The sequence below is a fragment of the Cebus imitator genome, unplaced genomic scaffold (assembly GCF_001604975.1).
Source record: "Cebus imitator isolate Cc_AM_T3 unplaced genomic scaffold, Cebus_imitator-1.0 Scaffold476, whole genome shotgun sequence".
NCBI lineage: Eukaryota > Metazoa > Chordata > Mammalia > Primates > Cebidae > Cebus > Cebus imitator.
Window position 1 is genome coordinate 199,628 of NW_016107791.1, and position 22,109 is coordinate 221,736.

The 22,109-nt window shown below is 43.6% G+C and overlaps 1 protein-coding gene across 2 annotated transcripts in view; it reads left to right on the forward strand.

The window, feature by feature from the left end:
- The window catches only part of PRKCE (protein kinase C epsilon), a 300,957-nt gene that overhangs the window by 195,539 nt on the left and 83,309 nt on the right, over nucleotides 1–22,109 (forward strand). For both annotated transcript variants that reach the window (XM_017512713.2, XM_017512711.2), the window contains exon 10: nucleotides 2,524–2,678. In XM_017512713.2, coding sequence (XP_017368202.1) covers nucleotides 2,524–2,678 — 155 coding nt within the window. The remainder of the gene's footprint in view (nucleotides 1–2,523; nucleotides 2,679–22,109) is intronic.

The following is a 22,109-nucleotide window of genomic DNA, read 5'->3' on the forward strand; positions in this document are numbered from 1 at the left end:
GTCCCTGGCCTGCCAGCATGGCCCAGGAACTTGTTAAAGGATGCAGATTTTCAGACTCCGCCCCAGATCTTCTGACTCAGAAATCTGAGTAGGGGCTCAGGAATCCATGTCCTAACAAGTTTCCATGTGATTCTAAAGCACAAGTTTAAGAGTCTTTGTCTTGGAGGGAATCCTTGAAAAGACAAAAAGGAGACGAAAATCATGTATAATCCTTATACTGCACAGACGCAAGATACCTGGGCAGAAACCGGATGGAGGAGAGTCAGTGTTTCTCAACCCTGGCCGCACATGGGAATCACCTGAGGAGCTCTGACAACTACTGGGGCCGGGTTCCACTCTCAGAAGTTCTGATTCCAATGGTCTAGGGTTGGCCAGAGCATTTAATTTTTGACATGAGGATTTGACTAGAGATTGGATGATTGAATAAATAGTTGGCAAGGCAGCCCGTGTACTTCTGTTTACAAAATTATACTCTGAGGAGAAAACAAGGCAGGCCTTGAAGGCTAAGGGCAAGATAAATGGAAGAAAAGCTGGACTTAGGTGCTTTGTGAATGCCAGTAAAGATGGAATAATCCTGGAGACCGACCGCAGTGGGGGTGAAGGTAGTTTGAATTAGTAACAATTCTTAACTGTGGACTTGATTTTCAAAGAGATGCCAATAATAAGATAGATATGCTTCCTAAGTCAAGAAGCTCACTGGTAAATTTTACTGAGACTTAATGGAAAATAATATGCTAACATCCTCCTGGAAGCTTCACTTAGACTTTTTTTTTTTGAGACGAAGTCCCACTTTGTCACCCAGGCTGGAGTGCAATGGTGTGATCTCGGCTCACTGCAACCTCCACCTCCCAGGTTCAACCGATTCTCCTGCCTCAGCCTCCCAAGTAGCTGGGACTACAGGTGCCCACCACCATTTCCAGCTAATTTTTTGTATTTTTAGGAGAGACGAGGTTTCACCATGTTAGCCAGGATGGTCTCGATTTCCTGACCTCGTGATCCGCCCACCTCGGCCTTCCAAAGTGCTGGAATTACAGGCGTGAGCCACAGCGGCCGGCCGCACTTAGACTATTTCTATGTGTTAAGAATGTGCTCTGCGTCTCTGGCCTCTCACCATTTACTTCACTAACCTTCCTCTGCAACAGATCTGGTCAGTTTACTGGCCCCTAAACTTGCTCGCCCCATTCCCACGTCCTGGCATTGGTTCCCCCCTCCTCTGACCTTTTTCTCTACAGGCCTAGCTCCATCTAAAATCCAACATGGCCTCCCAAGTCAGAGAGCTCCTTTTTCGCTGAATCTTTTTAGCACCTGGTGTCTTTCATGTATTCAGCTCCTATTTTGTTTTTTATCATTCTTCCCATTTCCCATGTCCACCCCTGGATTGTAAGCTTCCCCAGGACAACAGTGGTTTATAATTCTTTGCCCACACCTAGCAGAGTGTCTCACACCCTAGAAGCTTAGAATATAATAGTTAAGAAACCACGCAAAGAGAATGTCAGTCCGTCCTCTCCCAACACGATCTTGGATTGCGGGTAAGAAGGAGCTCCCCATAATGAGGCATGACTGTGGTTTGGCTGTTCTGGAGGCTGCCTTGAGGGAAGAATCCACAGGGGATCCTGGAAGGAATATCCTCCAAAGTAAAAAGTGGCCCTCACAGTGAATGGAGGTTCACAGTCTCATGATTCCACAATGCAAGCTATTGGTCTCCTAGGACTGCCTCAACAGATTACTGCAAACTTGGTGGCTTAAAACAATAGAAAAGCGTTCTTTCACAGTTCTGGAGGCCAGGAGTATAGCATCACTGGGCCTCCATGAAGGTGCCGGCCAGGCCCTTCTCCCTCCAGAGGCTCTGCCCCTTGCCTCCTCCAGCTTCCAGGGCTGTCTGCATCCTTTGACTTGTGACTCTTTCACTCCCATCTCCGCCTCTATGGCCACTTGGCCTCCTCCTCCCTTTCTCAGGTCTCCCTCTACCTCCCTCTTCTAAGGACACTTATGACTGTATTTAAGACCCGCCCTAGTAATCCAGGATAATCTCCCTGTCTCAAGATCCTTAACTTCATTATATCTGCAGAATCCTTTTTTTTTTTTTTTTTTAGCCATATAAGGTAACATTTACACATTCAAGGGTTAGGACCTGGATATCTTTTAGAGGAGAATTGTTCAATTTACCACATTTATAAAAGCAACTGGAGCCCCAAAAGGGCAGAGACTTGTCCAAGGCCACACTTCCAGTTGGCAACAGAAATCGAAGACCCAAGTTTCCTTTCTGCCCATTTTATGCCTCTTCCACAAGAACAAGCTGATGCCCACTGAAGGAAGACGGAGAAAAAGTAAAACTGCGCTTCATCCCCTAATCTGTGTGCTTCCTTTGACTTCTTTCTAGATCAGGTGCTACCAGGATTCACCCACCTTTGAGGCTTCTTCCCCGTTGAGTCCTGGTAACCTTACGCTGAGCTCACACTGTGCTGGCCTGTGTGGGCAGCTGCAGTCAGATGACCCAAATGGCATTTTCTTCTCTCCTTTCAGGACCGCCTCTTTTTCGTCATGGAATATGTAAACGGTGGAGACCTCATGTTTCAGATTCAGCGCTCACGAAAATTCGACGAGCCTCGTTCACGGTTCTATGCTGCAGAGGTCACGTCGGCCCTCATGTTCCTCCACCAGCATGGAGTCATCTACAGGTAGCCTCTTCTCTCCTCCTCTCTTTCCTGAAAGTGAAGAAAATAAAGAATGCTTCGGATACTTGAAATGACTTCAGTTCCTGCCTGCTCGTCTCTTAGCAACCTGCTTTAGACTAGTTGTTTGTTCCAGTTTGCTCACAGAGGACTTTTGGGGGGCTGTTTATTACTGTGAATGTTAGTATTGGAATGGCCCTGGGAGATTTGACCCACTGTTTGTGCCCGTTTTGATTTAAAGCTCAAGCATGACATTTTAAAGGCTTGGTGTCAGGTGACCTTGGAGTGACCTTCATTTCTCTCTCTCCTCCACCCTCTTCCTTGAACATCAGGGCATTCTCTTTACGTTTTTCTTCTGTGCCACGAACTTCCTCCCCTTCCCAGCCTCTTGCCACTTCCTGAGTTTGTTTGGCTTAGTTGTCTCCAGCAGATAGAATCAAGGAAGGAGGAGTTGCTTGAGGGACTGGGGTTTATGATCTTGGGAATGGGAACTAGACAATATCCAACAGGAAGTGACTTTTTGCAGATCATCCAATCCTTTATTACTGCCCACTCCCCTTCCAAGAAACACACACACGTGCACACACACACATGCACGCACATGCACATGCACACACACACACGTGCACGCGCACACTAATTTTCCAGAAAGAGCAAGACTATTTATGCAGGCTCTTCTATGAGGTCAGGAATTCTGGGAAGAGTAAATATTTATAATTAGCAACAAGGACACTAAAGTTCCTTAAGGAACTTTAGTTTTCTCAATGGCTGTTAATTTCTTTACTTGGTCTTTGCTTCCCTTTTTTTTTTTTTTAAATTGTGTAGAACAGTAGCTGGTTTGGTTTAACTTAGAACTGGGTTACTCACCTGAACATCACTAACCTGCTCCTGGGAGCAGTGCCCTGGCCAGATGTTCTTCAAGACCTCGAGTGGTCAACCCCATTCGAGGCTCCCCTTCCTTCTGCCATCTCTTAGCTTCCTTAGTCAGTGGTTTCCTAGAACCCATATAATAAAGCCCATACTTCCTAGTCTGCCATTCACGGCCCTCTGCCATGGGAGTCCATGCATGCTGCATATCCAATTACCACAAACGTAATGGCTTCAAACAGCACTCATCCATGATCTCACAGTTTCTATGGGTCAGGAGTCCAGGTGTGACTTATCTACCTGCCCTGTTCAGGGTCTCACAAGGCTGTGATTGAGGTGTCGCCAGGCTGCATTCTTATCTGAAGTTTGGGCTCATCTTTCAAGCTCATGTGCTTGTGGGTAGAATTTTTTTCTTTGTGGCTTTAGAACTCACATAGCTTGATCCTTCAAGGCCAGCGGGAGAGCAGGTCTTTTCTGCCGCAAGCCTCTAACTTCAGGGAAGGCCTGGACCTTCTTTTCAATGGCCCTAATCAGGCTTACCCAAGATAATGTCCCTTTTGATTAACTCAAAGTCAGATGAGTAGGAGCCTTAGTTATATCTGCAAAATCCCTTTGCCATATAATGTCACATGATCCCAGTAGTGGTCTCACATCAGCTTTGCCATATTCTGTTGGTTAGAGGTGAGTCACAGGTCCCACCTTACTCAAGGGCAAAAGATTATGGGATTATACCAGGGCATGACTTGGGAGTGACTTTGGGCTGTGTCTGCTACAGCTTCATACACCTTTCTCTCCTCACTTCCCACACCCCTTGTTTCACACCCACAAAGGTTCTTAGCTTTCCTCAAACTCACCTGCCAATTTCCAACTTAGCTCTGCTTCTGCCCTGCTTTGCACCTCCTCTGTCCAGCCCCTAAACTTCATGCAGCACTGCCTGCTTTGTCCTGTCAGCCAGAGTGAGTCTCTCCATCCCTCACACTTTCCTTTGTGAAGAAATTGCAATTTGAGACTTCCGTTGCTGCACCTGCCACTGTTCACCTTGTGGTAGGATTGGACGTCTATATGGATCCTTCACTAAATTTCAAACTCGAAGGGTCATTTCTTCTTTTCATTAAACCTTCAATTTTCCTTTATTCTTATTCTACATGCTCATCTTGATTTGTATATAATAAATATCAACATAGGACCATTAACTTCAGTTAATGGTCTTTTTAATCCCTATCCTCAAAGCAATTTGCAAGCTAGTTAGAGATGCGGGAGTTGGATACTTGAAAAGATCATCGTACTACAAGGCTGTGCATTGTTAGGTGCCAAGGACGAGAAGAAACACTGCCATTCCTTGAGATGTCTTCCCCATCTCTAATAGAGTGAGTAGAATCACCCATATTTTATTGCAGGGATACAGAGACTCAACATAAGGAATGTGTCCAAAGCATACTTGGTAAATGACAGACTTAGGAGGTATTACTTATGCACCAACTCATGCTACACACCATGACACTTGGTACCCCGCCTTTTCAAGTCCAACTTGAAACTCCTTCACTGATCATTCTAGGTACTCCAAATTTGACCTTCCTTTACATTTCTGCTTTCCTAAATGAGTGCCTTTCTCTCGCCAACCCATGACCACTTTTGCTCCATTGGCTTCTATGAACTATTCTCTTCTCACCACCTCCCTTCCCATCACCCTAACCATTCTTATCACCGTGGCTGGCTCCTTTGTCCTCTAAATGCTGGTTTTCTCCATGTCCTTCATCCCTCTTCATTCTTATTCTACCTACCAGGCAATTTCAACCTTCCTATGGCTTCAGACAACTTCTACCTGCCAGTGACTCTTTTCTGCATCCAGCAGTCCTCTATATCTAGCCCCTCGTTATTTCCAGAACCCCTACAAGATCTCTTCTGTAAACCTCTTCCATCAAGGTTGGACCTTCTTGGCCTTCTCCCTTCTTCCCTGACTACTTTGCAGTAGTTACTGTCTTCACTAGCTCACTGACTCTCAGTTTTCAGCCCTCCAGTCCATCCATCCACCTCCTCTCCATTGCTGCCCACTATTCTTCTAAAACACAGACTGGTTGTTGCACGTTTCCCTTCTTAGCTGCCTGCAGCCCTTATAAGCCCTTATAAGATAAAGTCCAAACCCCTTTGGGGGCCAGACCTCTTCACGCTCCGGCCCTGGGGCTGCTGTGCATAGCTTTGTGGTCTGGGCCCAGCAGAAGTGAAGGGTACAAGGCAGTGGGTGGGGAAAGGCATCCAGCCCTCTCCACTTGCATGGGCAGCTTCAGCCCTGAGAAAGGGATGCTTTTCTGCCCAGAGAAGATGCAGATGAGACATGAGCAGATGAGACATATTTAAGACCTGAGCAAGGGATGCTTTTCTGCCCAGAGGAGATGCAGTTTTGTGCTTCTCAGAAAGATACCACACCTGTTAACAGGGCCCCGATGACCCTGATGACCTTTTGGCCCCTATCCCCATTGCCACCCTTTAGGCATTCCAAATTACTTGCCATTATCCCCTAAATACCGTTCCCTTTCAATTCTCTGAGGCTTTGCCCCCCTTGTCCCTAGGATTCGCTTGCTCCTAATCTGTGTCTCTATCAGTGGTTCCCAGTTCACATCCATGATCTGACTGCCTCAGGGTCCCTGGTTTTAGAAGAATACAGATCCTGTAATACAGGGGGAGGGGAAGTAGGTAAGAGGATGGGTGAAAACAGAATGGTCATGAGTGGGTGATTACTGGAGATGGATGATGGGCACTTGGAGTTCACTATTCTGTCTCCTTTCCTGCATGTTTTACCATAATTGTAAACACAGATTCCAGAGTAATACTCCTGGAGCTATTGAGTCAATAGCTCTGATATATGGAGTTCAGGAATTTGTGTTTTTAAAAAAGTGTTCCCTAGGTGGTTTGGGGACCACAGCTCAAGAGAATTTCATTCTGTCCTCAGGACCTCATCAAGCGGTGGCCCAGCTGTGAGCGGCCTCCCCGACCCTGCAGCTGTGGTGGGATCATGCCTCCCCTGAGCAACATGACAGTCTCTGTAGTGTACATTTTGCTTGTTCCCTCTGCCACCCTTGGGTTTTTACTTGTGCTACCTCTTCTGTGATTGGGAACTCCACCTGAGAGTGCTTGCCTGGTTGATCTCAGACAGCACCCTACTTGCAGTAGATGATCAATAAGTCTTTGTTCTTCTTGTCTCTACTGCCCCTGAGTCTTCCAATCCAGTGGGTTGCTACCTCACAGGTGGATATTTCTCCAGTCTTTGTTTGAAGCATTTCTAGTGCACAACATATTTTTTCCGTGACCCTAAAAAGTACCCCATTTCTAATCTTTTTTTTATGGATTCATGGGGACCCTGTGGTCTGTGTTTCCCATGCCGCCTTGGTATCAACCTACAAAAGACTCTGTGAAAGGTTCTATGGGGAAGTCTATATGAGGTTGATGGAGAGGTGGTGTGTAGGTGTTTATGTGTTTCTGCCTGTTTGCTTCTGGCTGTTCTGATCCAACCAGAGATCGTGTTTTGTGTGATGCAGGGAATTTATTTGGGAGACAGGCAAGACCAAGTTTAGGAGGACAAGCGTCATTGCTTAAGTTGAGATAGAACTTTCTAGCCTTCCTGTTGGAATTGATATACAAACTAATTAGCAGCTAACTGGTCCGTGTCCAAGTAAGAGAAGTCATTTCTCTGGCTTACACTTGAAAGAGAGCCCAAGCAGATAGGTACAATCTCCTTTTCCTCTGGTCTCTTTAACCCTAGACAGCTGAGGGCGCTGTCTCTGTGTCCCCTGCTGGGGCAGGGGGAGAGGTAGGGGCGTTGGAAGAGGTGGTTCCTGTCCCGCCTGCTGTAGTAGAACGCATTAGATCACCTGTTTCCACCCTTCCTAATTATGGCATCTGACCACCAGCCCTCCCCATACACTTGTAGACACTGTGGCAGGTTTTTGAAGGGTGGGCCTTCCCTCTGAGGTTGATTCAGGGAACATTCCCCTCCTCAACTTGCTGCTCAGTGCTTATGCGTGTTTCTCTCCAAGCTGCAATGGCAGCAGCTGACTTTCAGAGAACGCTCCCTCTGTCCACATGTCATGAAGGAGAGATTTTGTGACGATGCCTCAGACAGTGAGGGGAGCAGGGGGGGCTTGGGAATAGAGCTGACGGCTTGGCAGCCAGGAAGGTATCTTCTTATTCTTTTGTAATCTAGAAGCCAGGAGCGCTGTGCAGCAGTGTGTGGAGAAGAATGTAGATTCCACAGCCCTGACCACGTGTGCCCAAGCTTTCTGCCTGTGTCCTCATCTACAAAGTGGGAATGATAGTTACACCTTTCTCACAAAATTGTAGGGATTTCATGAGTGAACAGGTCTAAATAATTTTGAGTACTCCCCTCCGCAATAAGTTCTTGGTGAATGTCAGCCAGTCACATTATACCTCGAATTTAACGTTATTAAGATACAGTGAAAGAACATTAGAGATTTCTTATCCAGCCCAGTCTCCAAAAGGGATGCCTGTAATCACATTAGAGAAACGAATTCTTTCTTGTCCTTTTTTCTTCATTCTTTCCTTCTGATAAAACTGAAGTCTTTCTTTTTTGAAATGATAAATAGTAGTCATAGGAAAAATAAAAATGTAAGCAGTGAAGAAAGGTGTAAAGTCAGATTTTCTTCACCAAACTCATAGCTACCTAAGGGTAAACAGTTTAACAGTTTCTAGAGAACCTTCTGAGAAATCTTCTTGAGCAACTTACACTCTTCGTGACTGGTCTCCACTTGTGAAGTTCAGATTGTACCTGCCTTGTCTCCTTCAAAAGGTATCAGAGAGTGACTGCTGGAAGTCAGACTGTGACAGAGGATATTTTCAGATCCAGTGGGAAATGACAGAGCATCTTATTTATGTAACATATCATGAATAATTAACATTTCTCATTTTGATCACTAAAATTTGATTTTTACCAGAGGAGAAAGGTGTAATTATAAAGCTCTCCCTCCTTAAATTCTGCCAGCCTTTTGATCTCTAATGAGCCCTCATTGTCACTCCCTGAGAGTCAGCCTTCCTTCCATGCCTGTCATGTGCCTGGTGCCAGAATTGAGCAGAGGGGAGACAAGGAGAGATGAGGTGCCTTTGCCTTGGCCAAGCCCTAGATTCTCCTATGCTCAGGAGGTGCGTAGAAAGGGCTTTCCTTCTTGACCATGATGTTTTCAAAAAGTCAAATGAGAATTAAGAGCAAGGGCCAGGCATGGTGGCTCATGCCTGTAATCCTAACACTTTGGGAGGCCAAGGTGGGAGGATCACCTGAAGTCAGGAGCTTGAGACCAGCCTGGCCAACATGATAAAACCCTGTCTCTATTAAAAATACAAAAATTAGCTGGGTGTGGTGGTGGATATCTGTAATCCCAGCTACTCAGGAGGCTGAGGCAGGAGAATTGCTTGAACCTGGGAAGCGGAGGTTGCAGTGAGCTGAGACAGCGCCATTGCACTCCAGCCTGGGTGACGGTGCAAGACTCTGTCTCCCTACCCTCCCCCTCCCCCCCAAAAAATGCAGTCAGAACCTCAGTGCACCTTGTAAACCTGTCTTAAATATCTTGTTATATCTAGAGCCAGGGAACAAAGCCCAAAGGAGAGGCTTAGGAGGGGCTTTCCTAGAAGGAGCTGGGGTCATACTGAGGTCTCTAGTTGAGCCCTCTGAGCCAGGCCTCCATATGGAAAATGCATACGAAGTTGTGATATAAATTTCAGTCCTGCCATCCTGCTAGTCAGAGGGGGAAGTGTGCGCCTTGATCTCTGGAATCATATCCTGCCATTGGCACACAGTTAGGGATTTCCTGACTTGATGAAGGTCTTTAGTTAAACCTGACTTAATAACTGGAAGGTCTAATGTGTAGTCTCATCCACTTTTAATACAGTATCAAGTTATTTGATGCTGTAATACAAAGAAAGGGAGGAGAAGGTAGAGGCATCTCTTTCTGCCTTTGAGTCTTCTAGGACTCACTGAGGGTACTTGGGGATCATTTTCCCCAGAGAGCATCATTCTTAGCTGTCAGTGTTACCCCACCCATTATAAAAAATGATATTTTGACATAAAACTCCTAAGGATGTAAGGGTCGAGTCTCTCATGGGAAGAGATCAGCTCCATGGCAGAAATGATGAGTGAATGTTATATCAGGGAGGGCCTTGGAGACTGCATAATCCAACTCCTTTGTTTTATAGATGGGGAACTTGGAAACTAAGATTGTGGAATAATTCACCCGAGTTTACACAGTGAGATCGTATAAAGCTTAGATGTTATAAAGATATGCATGTAGATGAATCAGTTCTACAGGGTGTTTTGGGAAATAAAAAGCAGTTTTCTGCCCTCCCTCCCCTCAATTTCCCCTTCCAAAGAAGCAACCACTTTCCACTCATAGCTGGGTCTTTCAGTATGTACCTCTATATTCCCAAATAACATTATCTTATTGTTACTTTTTTTTTTTTTTTGAGACAGGGTCTTTCTCTGTCACCCAGGCTGCCGTACAGTGGTGCAATCATAGCTCACTGCAACCTGGAACTCCTGGGTTCAAGCAGTCCTCCCACCTCAGCCTCCCGAAGTGCTGGGCTTACACAGGCATGAACCATTGCACCTAGCCTTATTATTCTAAAAACAATTATTCCAGGCATTATCTAGTGACTTTCCACTATGGAAGATGAGGATTTAGTTCTCTTTCTCACCCATTATACACCCCCACAGCCTATCACATATGCACACCCTTCCCAACCTCCCATCCTCTCAATATAGTTTACTGTCATTTTGGTTAAATGAATATATAGTATACATTATCATGACTTTGAAGTACTGTTTGGAATTCGGTTATGTGGTATGCTATAGTTACCTTTCCTTCTCAGTGCATTTTATTTGTTTGTTTTCCCTGGAGTTAATAATTACCTCTGTTTTCTATGTAATTATTATTAATTCAGCTACAAACTCTCAACAAACTGTCCATATCTCCTTTTAGGATGTTTAGATATAATCAGTATTCTGTCAATTTTATATTCTTGGATACATCCTTCCCCAAGCCTTCTAAACTGCCCCAGTCTGAACAGTTACCCTCCGTCCTCTGTGCCTGCCGCAGAGCTGTCACCCTGGGATTCCACTTGACTTTCATCCTAGACTTCCATTCCCCCGTCCTGTGAAGTGTCTGATTCCAGTATCTTCTGCCTTCCTCTTTCTTTGTATACTGCCTCAATTTGGTGAAGCACCTTTAGTAGATTTCTGAGAACAAATATATAGGTGTAATGTTGAGACTTTCCTTTTATATCTAAAATCATCCTTATTTTACTCTCAGACTTGATGAAGAGTTTGACTGGCATAGAATTCTAGATTAAAAAGCATTTTCAGAATGAGATCATGTCCTTTGCAGGGACATGGATGAAGCCGGAAGCTGTTATCCACAGCAAACTAACACAGGAACAGAAAACCAAACGCTGCATGTTCTCACTTAACAAGTGGGAGCCAAACGATGAGAACACATGGACACATGGTGGGGAACTACACACACTGGGGTCTGTCGGGGGTGGGCTGGGAGGGCGGGGAGAGGGAGAGCATCAGGAATAAGAGCTAATGGATGCTGGGCTTAATACCTAGGTGATGGGATGATCTGTGCAGCAAACCACCATGGCATGCATTTACCTGTATAATAAACACATACGTTTTGCATAAGAACCCAGAACTTAAAATGAAAGTTGAAGTTAAAAAAAACACTTTCACTCAATTTTAAAGTTCCATTGTCTCCCAACTCTCAGTGTGTCTATTAAGAAATCTGAAATCAATTGGATTCTCAATCCTTTGTATGGATCAATGTTTCTCTTCCAGAAGCATGTTAAAGCTTTGTCTCCATTATTCTAAAATTATTTAATGATGTGGTATAGGTCTGTTTTCATCTATTGCACTCACCCAGGATAGATCTCTTCCATTTAGAAAATTAAGTCCTTCAGTTCTGGAAAATGTATTACTTATTTCTTTAATGATTCTTTCTCTTCTGTTTTCTCTTTCTGGGACTAGCATTCAGATATTGAACTAGTCAACTTGGGTGGCCACTTAGAGAACCTCGGACTATCAGCATCGTTAGGCCTTTCCTCTTGGAGTGCTTCAGTTGCTTCCAGAGTCCTGCCTAAGGGGGTTGGCCTGGTGGCCATCCAGGAACCAAGTGAAGCCAGGTTGGAGGACCTGGCTTCCAGAGTACACATGTTTATTTAATTCTCCTGTGCTCAGTACCATACCCTCATACCCACCTACCCTCACCCCTTGCTTAGTCTAGAGATCCTGTTTCACTTCTCCAGAGGATAAACCTCTAGGGACAGGGAAGGGGCCTTACCAAGTGTAAAAGAGAATATGGGTTTATAACTAGTTTTCAACCAAATCTCTTTTCTCTCTCTTCACATCACCCTCATCTCTAGACTAACTGTGACTGCATATTTCCTGAGCCTTGGGGCTAGGAGGGTAGAAATTCTGCAGAATGAATTCAGTTGCTCTTGACCTTCCCCATTGCTGGCTCAGGATCCAGCTTTCTTGGATCTACTAATTTAGTTGTCCCTCATCCATTTACTTTCCAGATCCCAACACTGTGTTGTGTTTCTTTTCGTATTCTCTCCATCCTTGTGCGGAGTTACGGGAAGGAAAGCAAACTAGTGGTAGGTATTCAAAATCTACCCTCTTTATCCAGAAGCGAATAAGAATAATAATAGCAGCAATGGCAGCAGCAACAACAATAACAGCAAAACACTTAGCCTTTGTGTGGCCAGACACTACTCTAAACACGTTGCACGTATTATGTAGTCATCACACCAACCTTATGCAGTAGCTACTCTTCCTGTCCACCAGATTTATGATCTTCCCAAAAAGGAGATCTTGTCAGATCCCACCACCGTCACTGCCACTGTCAGGCCACCCTGTCCTCTTTGCTACCAGTCACAGTTTTACATGGGAAGCAACATTGTATGTTGGAGACAACACAGAGTTTGGGGTCAGAAGAGTGAGGCTGAATCCTGGGTCTGCCTCATCTCTGTTGTGTTTGCCTGGGTAGAATAATTACATGTTTGAAATGCAGTTTTCTCACAGTACCATGGGAATTATAATGCAAACCTCTCTGGACTGTTTTGCAAATCACGTGAGAAGACATTTGCCGATGTGCTAAGTGCAGTCTTTGACACCTAGGAGGCGCCATCATTATTGGTTGGCCAAACAGCACAGTTTTAGAGTCAGAGGGTCATGAATCATGAGGGCTGAATCATGCCCCTGACCCCCAGATTCATATGTTGAAGTTCTAATCCCCAGTACCTCAGAATGTGATGGCGTTTGGAGATAGGGCCTTTAAAGATGTAATTAAGGCAAAATGAGGTCATGTGGATGACCTAATCCAACACGACTGATGTCCTTATAAGAAGAGGAGATTAGGGCACAGACAAGCCCAACGGAAGCCCTTGTGAAGAAACTAGGAGAACATGGCTGTATTCTCTTGGCTTCTGCAAGCCAAGGAGAAAGACTCGGAAGAAACCAACCCTTCTAGCACCTTGGTCTTAGACTTCTAGCCTTCACAACTGTGAGAAAATATATTCCTGTTAAGTCACTCAATCTGTAGATTTTTGTTATGGCAGTTCTAGCAAACGAATACTGAGAACGTCAGTTCAAGTCCTAGTATTGCCACTTACTGTGTAGTGCTGGTCAAATGTCCTCATCTCTCTGAGCCACAGTTTCCTCATCTGTAAAATGGCACCACTAATATACATTAAAATAAGATGGCAAGGCCTGTGCACTTGGCATAAATTATAATAGTTAAATAAGTTACGGGACATAAAAATATCTCAAGTGTTGTTTAGGGGTTCAGCCAGTGCCTGAGGAGTTACAGGTACCCTCACAATAACGGCAGTGCAGTAACACCACAGTCTGGGAGGGGCAGGTTGGTGGATATGCGAGTCTGTGTCTCTTTTGCAGGCTGAGGGCCCAGATCTCACAACCAGGTGATGGATCATTCCTGTGGTCACTTTGGGACCCAGGGACAGGATACATAGCTACTGATATATGTGCATGACAGTAACCAATGGGCTAAAACAGTGACAGATGTGCTTGTTTTATAAAGCTGCAAAGCCTGACTTTGGTGCCTTGACTTCCCTATTGTACCCAGCCACCTTCATGAGAACCCAGCCCCATGCCCTCATCCCTATGTGAGCTGCTTCGACAAAGAAGCTGACTTTGGGACTGTACACTTTAGTCATGAGAGTCATTCTGTCCCTCTCCCATGTCATATAAATGAAGGACTTGTCTCCTAATAAAGCATGAGTTTTTCAGGAGTCATCACTTTTTTATGGTCCAAATCTACTTGAGGCTGAGACTATCTTTATCCCAAACTGATTCCACGCAGTGTTACCTGCCAATGACAGTTGAGGGGTAAAATCATTATGACCTAACAAAGGGGAAGGGAGGAGGAGATAGGAGAGACCGAGCTGGCTGGGATGAAAGCCAAGTTTACATTCCTTGGAGGAAGCCACGTTATTGCTGACCAGCTTAGAAGTAGAATTCTGACTGCCATTGACATCAGAGGTTCAGAGCAAACAGGAAGTTTGGAACCAAAGGGAAATTCCTGATTAAATTTGTTTGAGTCTTTCAGCTAGTAATGTGTGTCCAAAGCAAAAATTATGAGGCACCCCGTCATCTCTTATTTTTGTGTCTTTTATGGTAGCTCACAGAGAACTGATAACCCATTATAGTGGTTAAGGGCACAACTCTGGAACCCATGGGCTCCAGCTCTGACTCTGTGCTTGTTAGATCTGTGATGTTGGGCAACGAACTCAACTTCCCTAAATCTCAGTTTGTTCATCTGTTAAATGGGGTTATCACCTCCCCCCACAGAAATATTGTGAGAATCGAATGAGAGTTAATATATTGAGTAAAGCGGTAATAACTGGCTCTAGTACCAAGTCATTGCTCACGAAACATTAGTTACTGCTAGTATTATCATTGTTATTCTATTTCGCAAGTGGCTGAGTGCATGGTTCATAAGATTCACTTTGTCCATCTCAAAAATGGGGATGAATGTATCCTGCTAGTTGGCAAATTGATGAAAACACTTTGTCTGGTTAGAGTCTTCCAAACAAGGGCTAATTTGAGGTGTTGGGACCTATCCAATAAAGGGGAATTCGCTATCTATATATTTTATTTTACGACTCTGCCGTGTTCTATAGAAAGTAGAAGTCTTGGAATAATTATTGCTACAATATATTCAACAGCCAGTACTGAATGCTCTAAGGCTTAGTCATATGATTTTTGTTTCTTCATGTCTTTGGCTAATGATTGAGCTACTAAAAATGGAAATTGTTCTACAATTGGCAGCTTTGCCGTGGTAAGCAGAGTCCTGTGTGAATGATTGAAGCTGGTCTCTGTGGTCCCTCCCAGTTGGCTGTGTTTGTTTCAAGATGACTCAGGCTAACGGTGGGGTGAGTAGGAGAATGGTGGGGAGTACCACAGTGAGCTGAGGCAGTGGAGGCTGCACTTAATTGACTTTGCTTCCCTCTTTGGTCATGCAGCAGCAAGCTAACGATTCATACTGCTAAGTGTTACCACCTTCTCTCTCCTTGCTTCTGGGTCTCTTCTTCCACCATTCTTCGTCAATTAATTCTCATAAGCAAGGAGTTAGGGTACTTTCCTGCTCAGAAATCGGCCAGGACTCTGTTATCAAAATCACATCCAGACTGTTCTGCCACTTACTTGAAGCCATGCATAAGCTCACCCTGACTCTAGCTTCCTCTCTGGGGTTTGTACACTGGTCTCCTACCCCACAAGGTAACCTTTTTCTATCTCCTCAAGGGCTTCTCCAGCCCAGCTCCTCTTTGAGTCACTACTTGAGCCTAGCAGGGATGCTCATTGACAGGCCTTTGACACACCCGTACACAATGTGCATTTATTACCAAGATCCTGGGCAGCAGCAGTCACAACACAGCATGTTTCCACTACTCTGTGCCTTTGCTTAGGAATACCAGACCTTTTCCTGGAGTAACTTTTTGTGTGTGCTAGCGTTTTCATCCTTTGAGATTTAACTTCAGCTCATTTTTCCTGGCTCTTTCCAGTGAAATTAGTTATTTCTTCCTCCTGTTAACATTGCAGCTGCTACATTATATTCTAGCACTTCTTAGACTGCATTGCAGCCATTTCTTGGTTGACTGCTCCTACAGAGTTTCCACGGGTTATGATACATCTATGGTTATACCCAGTGGCCCATGATTTCTTGACTAACCTATTTACGTTGATCAAGGAAACAGCTCCAGGGAGGTGAGGGAATTGCCTAAGCATATGGCTACAGGATACATTTCCTAATGAACTTTTCACTGGACCACCCTTCCCCTAGGCCACCTTTCTGTGTGCATGGCCCCATTTCACCTGTCTTTTTAGTCTTCACAAGGTCTGGTTGGTGAGTGGCTGCAGTGGAAAGAATACTGAGTTAGGAATTAGGGACCAGAACTCCAATAAATCTCAGTCATAGTTGGGTGGCCTTGGGCAAATGACTTCTCCTTGCTGGGTCTCAGTTTTCCTCCCCACAAAATATGGTGGCCGGATTAGATGATCTAGTTCTGTGATCCTAAGATTGTTTGGTCTTGGAATGCCTTGAACAGCATCTGAAAATGAATTTCTGAAAATACTGTCTCAAAATTACCTCAGTGAGGCTCCAGAAGGTAACTGATTCCAGGTAACAAGAGTGCCCCTGAGGAGCGTTTCAGAGATCCTGGCCCGCAATTCCTGCCTTTCCTCAGAACGTGAGACTTCAACAGCCAGTGGTCCTGTGCTCTGCTCTCTGTATGTCAAATCACCACCTGTGGGTTTTCCTCCCTCTCCAATTTACCCAAAGTTCTCCCTCTTAACCAAAACAAAGAGCTTTTTGGAAATCTGATGTTGCCAAGTTTAAGTATTTGCTTCTTCGGCAAGCAGAGCTCCCTTGAGGGGCCGTAACCAACCATGGGAGCAAGAACTGCTGGCCAAGGAACAGGGATGCTTGCTCAGAAGTCCTGGTCCTGTCAGGATTGAGAATGCCATGCCCCTGTGACAACACCCTCTTGGAAGTGGGGCATCTCTGATGAAATCCCCTCCCTTGTTGGAAATCTACTCTTGCAAAAGCATTCATCAGAAGGGGGTTTCTTTCTGGATTTGTACTTTTGTCTAGGGAAGCAACTAAGAAAAAGATGTGTTGTTTGGAGAGCAGCGTAATTGAAGCAGACATTCGTTTATTCAGCCAACACACAACTAGTGAGTCATTGTTGCTGTGCCAGGTGTAGGAATCCAAGATGCCATGGCAAGGAAGAGAGGCACATACTGTTGTATGTGCCTCTACCCTCTTGTTGAGTCAATCTTTCCTTCCTCCCTCCCTCCCTCCCTCCCTCCCTCCCTCCCTCCCTCCTTCCTTCCTTCCTTCCTTCCTTCCTTCCTTCCTTCCTTCCTTCCTTCCTTCCTTTTCTTTCTGGAGTCTTATTCTGTTGCCCAGGCTGCACTACAGTGGCACTATCTCAGATCACTGCAACCTCTGCTCCCAGGTTCAGGTGATTCTCCTGCCTCAGCCTCCCAAGTAGCTGGGATTACAAGGCATTCACCACCACACCTGGCTTATTTTTGTATTTTTAGTAGAGATGGGGTTTCACCATGTTGACTGGCTGGTCTTGAACTCCTAACCTCAAGTGATCTGTCCGCCTTGGCTTCCCAAAGTGCTGGGATTACAGGTGAGAGCCACCATGCCTGGCCTATTTCTTTCTTTTTTTAACCGATAACCAGAGAGAGAGTCTCTGTTCCCTGTCACTTGAATTTAGGTGGGGATGGCAGACAATAAAAGAAGCAATAACAATAAGAGTTATGATAGAAAAAAATATGGTATTGCCAGGGAAACACATCACAGGGATACCTCAGCTAGTTTGGAGAAAGTCAAGGAAGGCTTCCTGGAGGAAGTGACCTCTCCCACAGAGATCCAATGAGCTAAAAGGAGTTGGCCAGAGTAAGAAGTCATGAAGAGTGGATCAAGGAGTGGGAACAGCATGTGCAAAGGCTCTGGTAGAGGGAGATGGAACACCAAATAGGTCTGTGTTTCTACAGAATTTGTATATGCCTGCATCTCAAAGCACAAATAGAGGCCAGGGACCCTAGCCTAAGAGGCTGTCAAATGACTGTCAAAGCCCTATAGGTGCATGGTGACATGACCCCAGGTTGCATCCGGAGCAACGTATCTGGAACTGGAGGATGATCCTAGTATTTAATAGAATTTCAGAGGTACGAGAAAACTTGGGAGGTTAGTACTCCAATTCCATCTTCTATAGATGACTAAACTGAAACTCAGAGAGACTGTGTGGCTTGTCCAAGGACGCTAGATCTCTTAGGGACACAGACAGAACAACGAGTGGGGACTCTGGTGTTTTGATGGTGTGTGCTGATAAACTGGCTTAAAAAAAAAAAAACACTCAAAACCCTGATTTGTAGCATTAACTGATTTCTATGCTGTAAATATTCCCCCTGGGGCCAATTTCAAGCTCTCCATGCTGAACAACTAGCTCACAAAATTCCTGAAAATTTAACAATCTGCTCCTGTGAGCTGGTGTGACCTAGCTGCATCTCCCGGCAGGAAAGCTGATTGTGCGTGTCTCTTCCCCATTCTGTGTTCAGTCACATTACGTTGGTAGCTTGAAATCAGCCATGACGGTAGTACTTACACCACGGAAATCAGCAAAGGTTTTCCCCATTGGAAAGCCATTGTTAAGTGCTTACCAGGACACCACCGGAATATGCAGTCTTCAGGACTATTAGTCAGAGACCCTTTTATGAAGAAGACAAAGCATTTCAATGCATTAACCAGCCTGACTTTACATCTCTGGTCTTGATTTCCTCACCTGTAGAATGAGGATAATGACATAGTTCAATAAATTTCAAATGTCTTTAAGATACACCATTATTTTTATTTAAATAAATTTTTTGCTTCAGAATAGCTTTAGATTTACAGAAAGTTTGCAAATATAGTACAGAGAGTTTCCATACACCCTATACCAGCTTCCCCTATTAATGAACTAATATTGATACATTATTATTAACTAAGCCCATTCTTTATCCCTAGATTTCCTGAAGCTTATTCCTAGATTCCATAGATTTCCTCAAGTTTTTGCCTAATGCCTTCTTCTTGTTCCAGGATCTCATCCAGAATATCACATTCCATTTAGTCATCATGTCTCCTTAGGCTCTTGATGGCTGTGACATTTCCCACACTTTCCTTGTTTTATGACCTTCACAATTTGAGGAGTACTGGTCAGGTATTTTGTAGAATATCTCCCAGTTGGGATTTGTCTGTTTTCCTCATTATTAGACTCTGATTATGGATTAGATGGAAAGACCTCAGAGGTGACGTCTCATTTTCATTACATCATAGCAAAGGTCCATACTATTACCATGATTTATCATTGATGTTGACCTTGATAGTCAATATCAAGTGTTTGCCTGGCTTCTCCACTGTGAAGTTTCTCTCCTTTTCCATGCCTTTTTCTGTTCTGTATTCTTTGGAAGAAGTCATTATATAAAGCCAACACTTGAGGAGTGACAAATTATATTCCACCTCCATAAGGGCAGAGTAGCAACGTAAGTTATTTAGAATTCTTCTGCATAGGTACGTTGTCTCCTCCACCATTATGTATGTATTTGCTCATTTATTTATGTCAATGTGAACTCATGGATATTTATTGTATACTTTGGGTTATTATTCAGTGCCACTTTATTTTGTTGCTCAAAGTATTACAGATCTGCTTACTGGGAGCTCTTTTAGGTGGCTCCTGTGTCTCTTTGACATACCCTCATCATTGTGGGGTGGTTTGGTTTTGAGCACTTTCTTACTTTCTGGTATTACAAAATGTGTATTTCTTGCCCCAGTCCTAGAATCAGCTGTTTTTCCAAGGATCCCTGGCTTCTTTTATTAGAGAATGATAATAGAAACCAAGATCTAGGTGTGAAGTGAGCTGCTACTGGGATGTTATTTCTTGTAGGCCCTCTCAAAAGACAGAGCAAGGAATTGTATGTGTTCTAACTCATGTATATATACATATTAAGTGTTTCTATAGTTGACCCTTTAACAACATGGGAGTGATGGTACAAATTGAAAAAACAGTTGAAAATCTGTGTATAACTTTTGACTCCCCCAGAACTTAACTACTGATGCCTTACTGTTGACCAGAAGCCTTACTGATAGCATAAACAGTTGATTGGCACATATTTTGTATGTTACATGCCTTATATACTGTATTCTTATAATAAAGTAAGCTAGAAAAAAGAAAATGTTTATAGAAAATCATAAGGAAGAGAAAATATATTTATAATTTATTAAGTGGAAGTCTTCATTCTTATCTCCACATTGAGTAGGCTGAGGAGGAGGAGGAAGATGAGGGGCTGGAAGAGATGGAAAAGATGGAGGAAGTGGAAGGGGAAGCAGGAGAGACGGGCATACTTGGTGTAACTTCACAGAAATACATCATAATTTCTGTCTTACCTTTTTGCCTTTTCATTACTCTAAAAATATTTCTGTACTATACCCATTCTTCTTCCACCATTTGCTTTAGTTTCAGTGCCCGTGTCGTAAAAAGGTCCATGTCCTGAAGTCAAAAGCAGCCCTGAATAATCAGAATCCTCTGCTGGATTGCCTAATGTCAATTTTTATTCTGGCACTGCTCCTCTGCGTCTTCTTCCTCCTCATCTGGCATGGCTTCAGAAGTATTCATCTCCATCAAGTCACCTTCAGATAATTCTTCTGGTGTGGTGTCTGTTAGCCCGTGGATTACCCCAAGATCCCTATCTTGAAACTCTTCATCTTGTACCTTATTTTTTTTTTTTTTTGCCATATCTACAATCTGTTTCATGATTTCCTTGATTGATTCTGTGAAGTCATGCACAATATCCGGCCAGTTTTCTCCTGCAGGAATTTATTGTTTCAGGCTTGATGACGTGCATGGCTTTTTCTGTGACAATGATAGCACCTTCAATGGCGTAACCCTTCCGGACTTTGATGATGCTCCCTCTGTTGGGGTTCTTTTCCAGAGCATTGACAATCCTTTCCTTAGAGTACCATATATAATGAGCATTAAAGATCTTTACCATCCCCTTATCAATAGGCTAAGTTAGAGACATTCTGTTTAGGGGCAAGCAGACCACTTCAACATCTTTGATGTTCAACTTATGGGGTTCTGGTTGAGCAGGGATATTGTTCAATAGCAGAAGAACTTTATTTATTTTTTTATTTTTAAAGAAAGAAAGAGAAAGAGAAAGGGGGAGAGAGAACAGGAGTCTTGCTCTATTGCCCAGGCTGGAATGCAATCTTAAAAATAAGTGTTAAAAACCTCTTTTATGCTGATAATTGTGCTTAACAGCAGAGACAGGAAGGAATAAGGGAAGAAAATAACAAACAGCCAACCAATATTTAAGTCTGTGAAATGCTATGCAAACGCTGAAGAGTGATTTATTTCCAATTATGTGGTCACTTTCAAAATAGGTGTAATATGATACTGAGAAAAATGTATGTTCTGTGGACCTAGGGTGAAGAATTCTATAAATACTCACTGAGTTTACTTGTTCCAGGTCTGAGTTCAAATCATAGATGTCCTTGTTAATTTTCTATCTCATTGATCCGTCGAATATTAACAATGTGGTGTCAAAGTCTCCCACTATTATTGTGTGGGAGTCCAAGTCTCTTTATAAGTCATTAAGAACTTGTCTTATGTATCTGGGTGCTCCTATATTGGGTGCATATATATTTATGATCATTGACTCCTGTTGTTGCACTGATCCTTTAACCATTATGTAATGTCCTTCTTTGTTTCTTTTAGTCTTTGTTACTACTAAAGTCTATTTTGTCAGAAACAAAAGTTACAGCTCCTGTTTTTTTTTTTTTTTTCTCTCCATTTGATTGGTAAGTCTTCCACCAACCCTTTATTTTGAGTCTTTGTGTGTCCTTGCTTATGAGATGGATCTGGAAATAGCGAACCGATGGGCTTTGACTTTTTATTCAATTTGCCTGTCTGTGTCTTTGATTGGGGCATTTAATCCATTTAAATTTAGGATTAATATTGATATTTGTGAGTTTAATATTGTCATTTAATGCTAGCTGGCTATTTTGCCCATTAGTTGATATAGATTCTTCATTATGAAGATACTCTTTACCTTTTGGTAAAGTTTTTGGGATGACTGATACTGGTTGTTCCTTTCTGTGTATAGTGCTTCTTTCAGAAGCTCTTGTAAAGCAGGCCTGGTTGAGTGCTTGCTTGTTCTTGAAAAATTTTATTTTTCCTTCATTTATGAAGCTTAATTTGGCTGGATATGAGATTCTGGGTTGAAAATTCTTTTCTTTGAGGATATTGAATATTGACCCCCACTCTCTTCTAGTTTGTAGGGTTTCAGCTGAGAGATCTGCTGTGAGTCTGATAGGCTTCCCTTTATGGGTAACCTGACCTTTCTCTCTAGCTGCCCTTAGAATTTTCTCCTTTATTTCAACCCTGGTGAATCTAACGATTATGTGTCTTGGGGTTGCTCTACTTGAGGAATATCTTTGTGGT